This window comes from Elgaria multicarinata, chromosome 1 (assembly GCF_023053635.1).
Source record: "Elgaria multicarinata webbii isolate HBS135686 ecotype San Diego chromosome 1, rElgMul1.1.pri, whole genome shotgun sequence".
Classification (NCBI taxonomy): domain Eukaryota; kingdom Metazoa; phylum Chordata; class Lepidosauria; order Squamata; family Anguidae; genus Elgaria; species Elgaria multicarinata.
In genome coordinates, this window is record NC_086171.1 from 18,713,782 (window position 1) to 18,725,420 (window position 11,639).

The following is an 11,639-nucleotide window of genomic DNA, read 5'->3' on the forward strand; positions in this document are numbered from 1 at the left end:
AATTTCTTTTGAGTATCAGAACTGAGCACAGTTCACAACGCTTTCAGACAAAAATCAACTCCTAGGGCTCATCGACAATGAGCAGGATATTCCACTATGAAAGTGGTATATAAAAGGCAAGATCTACACTGCTGCTTTATAGCAGTATTGAAGTGCACTGAGAACTGTTGGGCCCATTGACACATACCATGTACTACTTTCATAGTGTTATATCCTGGTTGGTGTAGATGTGTCATGGGCCCCAACAATTGTCAGAGCACTTCAGTACCACTATAAAGCAGTAATGTAGATCCTGCATTTTATATACCGCTTTCATACCATTTTTACAGAGGAATATCCTGCTTTGTGTGGATGAGCTTCTAGTTACCCCAACCTTTATTTCAGAAGTATAATTTAGTGGTAGGGTCAGAAATCCTTGACAATCTATTGCAAATCACCCCGAGATCTACCAGTATATCTAGATCTACTTTCTGTCCACCCCAGTATAGTCTACATGCCCATGGGTCTTCAGGCGACACAAGTTCCCCACTCCTCTGCTCAGAAGTGTACAAAGTGTGAGCTTGGAATGGAATTATCCTGGACTACTTTGTTTCCTGGAGAATCTTGCCTTCCTGCTCACATTCCTGGTTTCATGACAAAATGCTGAACTAGAAGCGTGAAGCTTTACATTTTACCTTTGGGCCCAAATCCCTCCCTTTGTTTGGGGGCAAAGGGAAGCTGAAAAATTCCCCAATCCCTCCCCTCAATGGCAACTTTGGGGACAAATGGCATGGGAATAGGTTGCTGGGAGGAGGGATTTAGAAATTGCAGGAGGGAAGGAGCAGAGCTGGGTGCAGTGGGGCAGCTTGTTAATTTGGGACCCTGGCCAAAATGGTCCTATGAAACAGGGGGCTCTTCAGATGGCCAAGTGTGTGACTTCAGTGGTGAAGCACACAAACAACATTTCTCCTTGTCCTTCCATGCTTTACGAGTGCTTCTACATTCCTGGTATGTCAGAAAGACGGGGGGAATGGTTTGCCAGCCCTGATAAAAAGAAATACCCTGAGCATGTGCAGTTTTGCATTTTAAATGCATGTAAATCATAGTACCATCATAACTATAGGAATACATCACTTGTGCTGACCTGATGTTAAACACATTTACCTGAGAATAAACACCATTTTGTTGTAGGAAACTTTTTTTTAAAGTAAAAATAATATGTATGTATGTACATTCCTGGCTGGCTGCCACCTGAGTATAACATGTTTTCAAAAATAGCAAGAAAGAATGCTGTGCAAACAGCATCAGTCCCAACAGGCCCTGGCATAGGGTGACCATATTTGGGAAACCAAAAAAGAGGACACCTAGTGTGTGTGTGGGGAAGCAGCTTTCTGAGTCCTGCAGAAAGTACGTTATTCCCCTGCCACCTTAAAGAACCCGATTGGAGTGGAGGAGGGGAAAGGATTTCATTCTGCACCACCACCATCCACTCCAATTGGGGCCTTTTCTATAATGTCCACGAATGACCCACTTTCCCCTTTAAGACCTCAATTGGAGCTCGGGGTGGGGGAATGATGTGCCTCAAGAAAGCATGTCATTCCCTCCTGCCATGCTAATGGCAGCCTTAAAGGGGAAGGTGTGTCATTCCAGGACATTATTGAAAATTATAGAAAATCCTCCCTGACACCATGGAAAGAACAAAAACCAGGACAAATCCGGGGAAATCCTGACAGTTGGTCACTCTACCCTGGCATGACCCTGCTGGTCTAGGTGCAAACACCAGGCCTGTTTGCTGCTGCTGCCATTACCTGCCATATGGCTGGCTGGGGAATGCTGGGCGTTGTAGGGATTTTTCTGTCCAAACATGCATAAGATTGCACCCTATGTTAAAAACAATGGTAGAAAATATATAAGAGTTGTTTAGGGCTATAGGTACCTTTCAGAGTTAAAGGTTTGCCAAGCAAAGGTTTGCCAAGCAAACTGAGTGGAAAAGTTCCACAATGTATTGAAATGATTTTGGGGGAGCATCACTGAAAAGATGAAGAATGGGCAGTGCAAAACCTGTAAATCATGCATGGAAAAAAACCTTGCATTTTAGCGTTCGCTTATGGATAAAATTGTTCATAGAAGCCAATATGTGGTGATCTGCCTTCTGCGTATTATATATCAAACATTTCCTCACTTAGCTTGTTATCTGACACTGATCATATATATACTGAGGTAAAATTCCTGGTGTACAGCAATCCTCCGCCTTTCCTTCACCTCTCAGCATATTTTCCCCCATATACATGGATCTTTAAATGGGGTGGTCTGTATCCCTTTGAGGGATTCAACTAGGTACTATTTTTGAAAATAGTCTATGATCCTAGTAAAAGTATTACCCTTAATGCCCATTGGTAATTTGTAGCTTTTACAGAAAAAACACCTTTGTTGTGTAAAAAAAATAAGGAGTTGAGAATACATCATACTCAAATGTGAGCACAAGGTGATAAAACCAGTCGAGAAATGCAATGTATTTGAGATGATAACAATGAGAGAGGTGAAAGAGAATTTGACAATGCTTTGTATTCGGCTGGTATGTTGATACCAAACCTGCATTCACAAATCCACAAAAACAGCAAAGTTTAAGTACAAAGTTTCATTATTAGTTCGTAAAAGTAATTTTCTCCATATCTCCGTCAAGGACAGATTCAAAGTGGTCTTCATCAGTTTGCTTGCCACAATGTTATACATCACATATTGCGTTGAATACGAAATCAATCATTGTTTATACATGTACGTATATGGGAGCACTGCACAAGACCGCTTACATCTGCAGAACAGAAGAGCTTAAGAAGAGCTAAAAAGACCCAAATACTGTAATAATGGACGAAGTCCACGGAAGTATCCAATGCTAGTCCTACGCAGAGTAGCCCATTTGAAAAGAATGAGGTAAGCTGCTACAAAGCGTCAAACGTGTTTAGTCCAAACCAAAGCGCGTTTCCAGAAAGAAGCGCGCCACCCAGCGGAGAAAGAAAAACGTCCCTCACCCCGCCCCTTTTAGCGCCGCTTTCCAAACTGCGCGTGCGCCTTCCGTCTTACCTTCCACGTGAGGCACTCAGCCAACCACCCTCGGCGTCTGTGTTTACACCAGCCAACCAGCGGAGAGAAGGCGTTTCTTGGAGCGAGTCCGCTTTGGAACGTCGCATGTTTGCGAGTTCCATAGAACGTCGCGGGTTCTCCTTGCAGAAAGACGGGCCGGGCCGGGCGCCATGTGGCGAGGGAGCCGCTGCCTGCGAGCGCTGCTGGCCTTGACGCCTCGGGAAGCTGCTGCTGCTGCAGCCGTCGGCAGCGCCAGAGGAGCGCGGAGGTTGTTCGAGGCTGTGAATCGAGCGGGGGTGGCGCCGCTCCGCGTCCCCTCGTGGGCGGCCTCGTCGGGGTTGCGGAGCTCCAGCGGCGTGGGGAGTTCTGAGCTGCGGGACGCAGAGGACGCCGCCGGAGAGGAACAGCAAGACTGGCACGAAGAGGATGGCGCTGGGCCGGAGCCTCCGTCGGGTAAGAAACTCCGGAGCCAGGTCGGTGTGTGTGTGTGGACACCACCTGCTTTTAGCAGTCGCCTGGCCCAACCGGTGCAGCTCTGCGGCAAGGGCCGTGTAGCTCTGCTTTGCATGCAGAAGGTCAGTGGAAGCTGGTGGCTCCGATGTCAGTGGGGCTCTGGGTTTCAGTCAGAACCCGTCAGAACTCTAAAGGAGCTATCCAAGGTGTTGAACCCACTTTGGGGAATAGGATTCACTATCTTGGATAGCTCCTACGGTGTTCTGACTGAAACCCAGAGCAAAGCCACAGCCCCACTGGCATCGGAGCCACCAGTCTCCACTGCAGAAGTTCCCAGGTGCTTTATTATTATTTATTTATATAGCACCATCAGTGTACATGGTGCTGTACAGAGTAAAACAGTAAATAGCAATACCCTGCCGCATAGGCTTACATTCTAATAAAATCATAAAACAATAAGGAGGGGAAGAGAATGCAAACAGGCACAGGGTAGGGTAAACAGGCACTGGGTAGGGTAAAACTAACAGTATAAAGTCAGAACAAAATCAAGGTGCTGTCCCTAGCATTCCCAGGTAGGGCCAGTAAACAAACCCTCGAGAGTCGAAACTGTCCATCAGTGTACAAAGCTCTGAGCTAAACGGAGCCAATAGTCTGAGAAGGTGGCTTTCCCATGATAAAGACCCAGTACCTGAGGCAGAAAAAAGAGCAGCAACCTTCCCAGCTTTTCCTTCTCTGATGTGGAGAAAGTAGTAGTTGCGCCATCCAATCCCTAGGTTGTCTTTAACTGTTATTGTCTTTCACCTTTTGCCACATAGTTCAACTTTGATCACTTGAATATTGCCTGTTTCAGAACTGGTTCCTTCAACATTCAGCATTGATCAGATGGTATCACTTCTGAGACAAGAGAACGCTAAAGACATTTGTGTTATCCAGTTGCCTCCGGAAATGAAGTATAGCAATTATTTTATCATTGTCAGTGGATCTTCTCCAAGGCATCTCCACGCCATGGCTCACTATCTGATAAAAATGGTACGGCTCATACTTCCAGATTTTTCTTAGACTTGAAAGTATTTCATTAAGAAAGCAATGGATGGTTTATCATGTCTATTAGGGTGCAATGCTATAGAAGCCCCCGAACATTCATTGCAAGGCAGGAGGAGCAGTAGAGGTGGTCTTCACCTCCTTGTCCTCCTGCCCGGTAGATTTCTCTAACTGGGCTTTTTCACCCATTTAGTGATTGTACTTCAAATGGGGAGGGAAGGAGGCTGGCAGAGGCTCAGGATAACTCATATTTTGGCTTCTCATATTCTGGTCTCCTCCCCTCTTTCCTCCTCTCCGAGATGGGTTTTCCAACCTTTCCAAGGGGATGCATATCAAACTCCCCCTTCCAAAGTCAAAGCGCTGTCTCCAACCTTGGTGGGGAGAATCCATGAATTAGTTTAATGTCTATGGGCCATAGGATAGCTTCATTAGGGAAATAAGGAGTGGGCAGTAATATATGAGGCTTGTGTAACACAAAACTGACAGGTTTTTTGAACTACAATTAAATTAAACATGAAATTATTATTATTATTTATTACATTTATATACCGCCCCATTGCTGAAGCTCTCTGGCTTCAACTGCTTGGGACTGCAGACAAGTATGCTTTTTTAGACTGTATTCACTCATCTGCAGAAGGGAGGAATTTTATTTATTCATTTTTTTTGCTTCTAGGAGATGAGACAGAAAAGTTTCTGTAAATGATAGCAATTTATCAAGGCATTGTTCATGGTACAAGCCAACATTTTCCCTGCCAGCTTACCATTGAATGTAAATGTGAGACACCAGGAAAACTGAAATGGTGGGAAAAGCAACATCAATAAGTGACAAAAATCATGGGAGCAAATAAGGAGTTTTTGAAGTTAGTTAGCGATAAAGCAGTTTGCTTATTGTGGGGAGTTGGATTTCAGAAAGAAAAGTATCTTACAAAATAGTCAAGTATGGGGAAGATTGGAGAACAACATGGCTTAACAAGATTAGAATGAGTGGCATGAAAGTTGTGGGAGGATGCCTAGAAACTTGGAAAAGAAGCAGCAAGAGGATTCATTTTCTCCCCCCAACATCGTAGGGACCCCTCTCGGAATTTTGAGAGATCCTTACCATTATTGGCACCACTTATTGACTTCCCACATACTGTCTCATGATTAGTAGTGTGGGCAGAACTGGAGGAAACCCAGTAACAGTGATTGTGCCAGCTCAGCCAGTGTGGCTTAGTGCCAATATTGTAGGTGGTCAGTTGTATAGCATGCTTCATATATGTGAGGGAGGTAGCCACTGAATGCTTAGGACACTCACAAATCTGCTTTTGGCAAACTTTCTAAATTATTTTTGAGAGTCACAAACTTGAGTATTTTATAAGCATAACGAATTGGATCCAGATTTAGTCATATGTGGAGTAGACCTATTGAAATTAATGACTCTTCTCTGAGTATGACTAAATCCGGATCCAACTCAATGTGTCCGACAGCCATTGTTTAACAACATCTACCAGGTTCCTGGATGTGATGTGCGGAAAAGCTAGGGCGTCTTGATTTCCTCCTACATTTTTATCATGCGGAACAGGCTGTTACCAGGGGGGAAGGACTTGAGCTTCCAGGTTCAATTGCTGGCCTCTGTAGGTAGGGCTTGGAAAGAGATGTGTCTGCTGGGTTTACTAATCTGTCTCTGCCGCAAATCTTACTCTTATTGGCTGGGCACCAAAGGTACGTGGTGCTACTTGTCTAGTCCCAGGGAACAGAAATAACTTAAGTGTGGATGGAGCTAAATGACTTTAGAACAGTACGTACTGTCTCAAATACTTTCAAGATAGGTTACACAAGTCAACGAAGAAGTTGGCCTTTAAATTGACCTCGTTGGAACACTTAATAGGATTCTAGTAATTTTTAGTCTCTTGCACTTGGATATTAACACTCAGGAGCGTGTCTCTTTACCGCGACTTATTTCTCTTCCAGTACAAGCATTTGAAGACAGAGTCTGCTTCTCATGTTGTGATAGAAGGAAAAGACACTGACGACTGGCTGTGCATAGATTTTGGTAAACTATCTTTTCACTGCTAATATAGAGACAAACCAGAATTAGAGGGAGGGCTGAGTATGATTGAGTTGCAGAAGCTGGTTTAACGAACTGTCAGGATAACAGGTTTGAATAGGAAACTTACACCGAAGCATACACTGTCATGTGTTCTTGGAGCACAGGCATAATTTATTTATCAAGCGTTGGATCCAGTATCTGCCTTCTGCCATAAGAAAGGCTCTGCTTGAGGAAGTTTCCTCTGCCTGGTTTTTGGGGAGCCCCCTCCCCCACAACTCACCCCCATTCAGCAGGATCCCTGACTCTGTAGCATTTTCAGGGGACTGGAAGGACTGTGGTGGGAAGGAGCGGGTGGGGAACTCCACTTCTATCAGTTCAGTTGATCCATTGTAAATCTGGATCCAACCCCATGGTATTAATATCCTACTTTTTGACATGTTATGCTGGCCCAGCTTTGGTATGCACCATCCAAAGTACTTCAATTCTTATACAGTATGCCTTTGACTTATGTAATTAGATAAATATGGATCAAATTAGCTAAATATAAGGATCTGATGTAATGCAAGCAGACACTTATATCACTTCTATTTTAAATGGTGATCTCAAGTGTGCTTTTGGTTTGCCTGGCTAGAGAGTTGCAGTTTCATAATTCTAGTTGTTACCCCTTGAGTTAACTGGCTACTTAAAACACAAAGGATACATTGGGCTAGTTTGCACCATCAAACAAGCCATTGTGGCTTATTTTAATCCCTGGTGCATGTCAGGCACCATTTCTCCAAGTACCCACCTGGGTGCAGCTTGTATCATTCGAACTTGGGTGGCATGACTTGTTTAAGGGGGAAACAACCTTCAAATGGTCCTGCAACAGGCCGTGAATGTGCAAATGGAGGAGTCATTGTCTGCCGTTCAACACCAGAGCTATCACGTTAAGGCTGCAGTCCAATGGTTTCAGTCCCTGCGGGAACACCTGCAACCCCTTACCTCCCTGTCGTTGGGAGCTCTGACATGGGGAAGAGGTAAAAAGGAGGTGGCGCAATGATCCACAGGATCTGAGTTCCGAAATGTGCCCATAACATGGGGTTTCCACCAGCCCTAGAACTGGCATAAATAATATTCTTACCAATGCTTGCAATTTTGGGAAATAGTTTTAAAAAAACCCAGAAAAAAACCAAACATAACAGACCAGGAAGTGCAAATCTCCCACAAATATCAATTCGTCCGTTCTTTGGCTCCAGCAGTTTGTCTGCCATTGAAGCTGCTGGCTGGGCTTTGTAAATAACTTGCAGTGCAACATTTACATGTCTATTCAGAAGTTCCACTGAGTTCAGTTTGGCTTACTCTCAGCTAAGAGGGCATAGGATTTCACCATTAATACCATTGTGAAGGTGAAACTCTGGCCAGTCCCATACATCTTTCCCAGTAGTTCCATCTCTTCTGTTCGCTGTGTGCCGTCCTCCCCACTTAAATCACGCAGATTGGTGCTGTAGAAAGCACAGCTCATCTGGGTGGGAGATATGCAGTGGGATCATACTCCTCCTAAATAAATCAATAAACGTGTCTCTTTGCATGTGGGAAAAGGATGTAGTTTTCCCCCACTTCCCTCTCCTCTTGTGCAATTTGAGGAGACTAAATAAAACAAATGACCACGAGTGGCTCATCCAGTTTATAGTTCTTTATAGATCTATAAAATTTTATAGACTGGATGTGCTGCTAGTGGTCATTTGTTTGTTTGGAGTGCTGTATCATGCGCATTGCGTCACTTATGTATCGGTGAATTTGAGGAGACTGGAAGCTATCACTATTGGGTTGGATCCAAACTGATGCTGGATCAACTGTACTGGCAGAGGTCTTTCCCACCTCCCACCTTTCCACAGCAATCCCTTGAAAATGCTAGTCAGGAGAGCTGGTGCGTGTGTGCGCGCACACACACACACGCACAAGGGGCAAACGGGAATCTCCAAAATTGGATCTTCCACAAATAGAGCTCTTCCTCCATCAGAAGGTCCCATCTCAGAGCGCAGTTCCTGGATCCATCCCTTTGACTAAACCAGTTTCTTGTTAGGTATCAGATCACAGAAACAGTGGTTTAAGCTAATTTAAATGTTTCTGTTCCTTTAATGTTTAACTGCGGACTGCAGTTTAGTGAAAAGCAGGGTTTTTTTCTCTCTTCTTGTATGCAAAGGAGGAAGAATGGGAAGGGGGAGTGGATGAGGCTGAGCCACATGGTGACTTGCTCCAGTCACTTTACTCAGCCGTACAAGATGTCCAGTGAGCCTTTCTTATTTTCATTTTTAATATGTATACACACACCCACACACCCAATAACCAATGCTCTCTGGGTGCTGAACTCTCTGGGGGTGAGTAGAAGTTTTACTTGGGGCAATGGGGTATATACCAAATTCATGATTGGCTTACTGTGCTGTTCTCTCACTCACAGGCAATATTGTGGTCCATTTCATGTTGCCAGAGACTCGTGAAATCTACGAATTGGAAAAGTTGTGGACACTCCGATCTTACGATGATCAGTTGGCACAGATGCTCCCGGAATCCTTACCAGATGACTTCATTTTTGGACTAAGTTCTGAACAACAATAATTAGTTCTCTAAACAGGGCAAAAAAACTCCAAAAATGTAATTTGCATAAACTGTGCTGTCCTGCTGGGCTTTGGTGCAAGAGAAATGGAGATCAGATAACCCTTCACCAAGAATGGCCAAGAACTCAGTGGCAGCCTTATGGAATAGATGTATACAGAATACAGCTTATTATGGAATATATGACATACAGAAAAGGAAAATTGTCATATTGCAAAACGCATATTCTGGGAAGAAAGGGGGACTTGCATCATGCAGAGATCAGTTGGTGGAACCCAATGGTTGTTTCCGTCAAAATGTGGGTCTTTCCCCCTGCAGACAGTGGCTTTTGGTGGCACAAATGTTTTTTGCTGTGCTACTATGTCGTTAATGATTTTTTCAGATGAAACTCAGTCTGAAAGGTATGATCAATAGGATGGCTAAAAGCAGAAGAAATAAAACTATGGTCACTGAATCAATTTCATTCATTAGTCTTGGATCTATAGCTATAGTTGTCCCTGAAAACATCCGCTTCAATGCATATCAAGCAAGTTGCAGTGAGTATGAGCAGCTTATCTACAAAGTGTTCTACAAACTCATCACAGTGGGATAATGAGCTTCCTACCTATTTCATAACTGTAATAACTCAGCTGGCCAACTTGGCTGAGGATGCAGTGGTGGAAAAATAACTTTGCTGTCATTACTGCTGTAAAGTAGGCAAAGTGTATTTTATTCTACATGCACACTATTCACAATACCCATCTCTTTTGTTTGCACATGTCACACACCTTTGCAATTAGGCTTGGAAAAAGGCTTCAGTGGAACTCTTTTCAAAGTTTTGCTGCAGTGCAGGAGGGTGGAAGTCACTACCCTCCTCAGCCACATTGAGTTTGTGAATGCTCTCCAGGCTACATCTATGCCCCATCGTGTAATGATCTGTCCAGGCCCCATATTACCATCCCATCCAATATGTAAATCAAAACAACCAGATGTGTGACGCGTCCACCTAAATGACTGGGACAAGATCCACAGTTGTCAACACAGGCCATGAAAGTTTATTTGCTTACAAGACACTAGTCTATTAAGACTAGAGTGGTTCCTGTAAGACCACTTGAACAAGACAAGGCTGCGATGCTATATACACAACAGAGTAAGCCCAGTGAATCCAATGGGGCTTACTTCTGAGTAGATACATAAAGGATCCCACTGTAAAATTCTTAAGGGGAGTCTTCTGCTACTGTTGTTTATTTGTGTCCAATACCAAATTCTGTTCTGATATTCTGTGCTGTTTGTACAGCCATATCTACAATACTGCATCTATTAATTCTCCACAGCAAACACTAGTCTTCCTATAATGTATCTGTATTTTTAAATAAGGAAATAATAGCAATATTATGCCTAACCAAGTGGTAGTGCAATTACTCATGACCACAGGCATGTAGCAGTTGGATACTTTGTCCTTTATACTGACTTCTCCAAAAAACAGGCTGTTACTAGGCTTAAAGGAACACACTTGTGTTTTCAATAGAATTTGCCTTGGGGAACAATTTTTTTGCTTAATTTTAGTATTAGTTACTCATTTTGTTCTCTGTTCCCCTACTTCACTGCAATCAGTTATTGTGCCCTGCAAGATGGGCCTATTACAGATGTCTGTTAAAGCAGGAATCATAAAACTATCTGGATGGCTGCTATGGTGCAGCCTGCTGAACAGGGCAGCACTATAGTGCCTGGAAATGTAGTTCGTTTCAGCACAGGTGCACCATATTCCAATGGGACTTATTTATTTATTGCATTTCTATACCGCCCAATAGCTGAAGCTCTCTGGGCGGTTTACTTTCATTTTATTTGTTCTTGTACGCTGCATTACAAGTCAAATAGTTGTATATGTTAAGTCAAGTAAAAAGAGGTCTTAACCTTCACATTTGAAAGCCGCCTCTATATAAAGCAGGTCTTGTTGCTGGTTTACATTTTCCTGCTTAATTTGCATTATTTGCAAGGCAGCAATTTAGGAGTGGAAGTAAGTATTCATTTAAGATTAAGCCTACCTACATCATCAAAAATGCCATCTTAAACACATAGTTTGGGATTATGTTTCAGTATAAGTTCAACTTGGGTCACAGGGTGGGGTCCTGTTCCATAGAGATGTTGGCAGTCCACCACTTGGCTACATATTTCATTATATGGTTCAGATAAATTCTTAATAAAACACGCATTAGAGAGTTAAGCAAGCAGTTGACCCCTGCCCCCCACAAAATACCTGGTATATGAAGTAGCACAAGGTATGAAACAAATTTACTGAGTGAAAACTATCTATGTTACTTGCTATAACAGGGATGGGTAACTTGTAGCCATCCAGATGTTTTGGCCTTCAATGTCCCATCACCCTAGCCAGCATACCAATTGGATGATAGGAGTGTTGAAGACCAAAACGTCTGGAGGATTCCAAGTTGCCCATGTGCATTGTTTTTGAATGCACTCATCTGCT

At 43.4% G+C, this 11,639-nt stretch overlaps 1 protein-coding gene across 1 annotated transcript; it reads left to right on the forward strand.

The window, feature by feature from the left end:
* Positions 1-3,134: 3,134 nt before the first annotated feature.
* On the forward strand, positions 3,135-9,629 carry MALSU1 (mitochondrial assembly of ribosomal large subunit 1). Its single transcript, XM_063123737.1, has 4 exons — positions 3,135-3,513; positions 4,364-4,542; positions 6,505-6,586; positions 9,021-9,629. The coding sequence occupies exons 1-4, from the start codon at positions 3,231-3,233 to the stop codon at positions 9,176-9,178; spliced, it is 702 nt and encodes a 233-aa protein (XP_062979807.1). The 5' UTR covers positions 3,135-3,230; the 3' UTR covers positions 9,179-9,629.
* Positions 9,630-11,639: the final 2,010 nt, after the last annotated feature.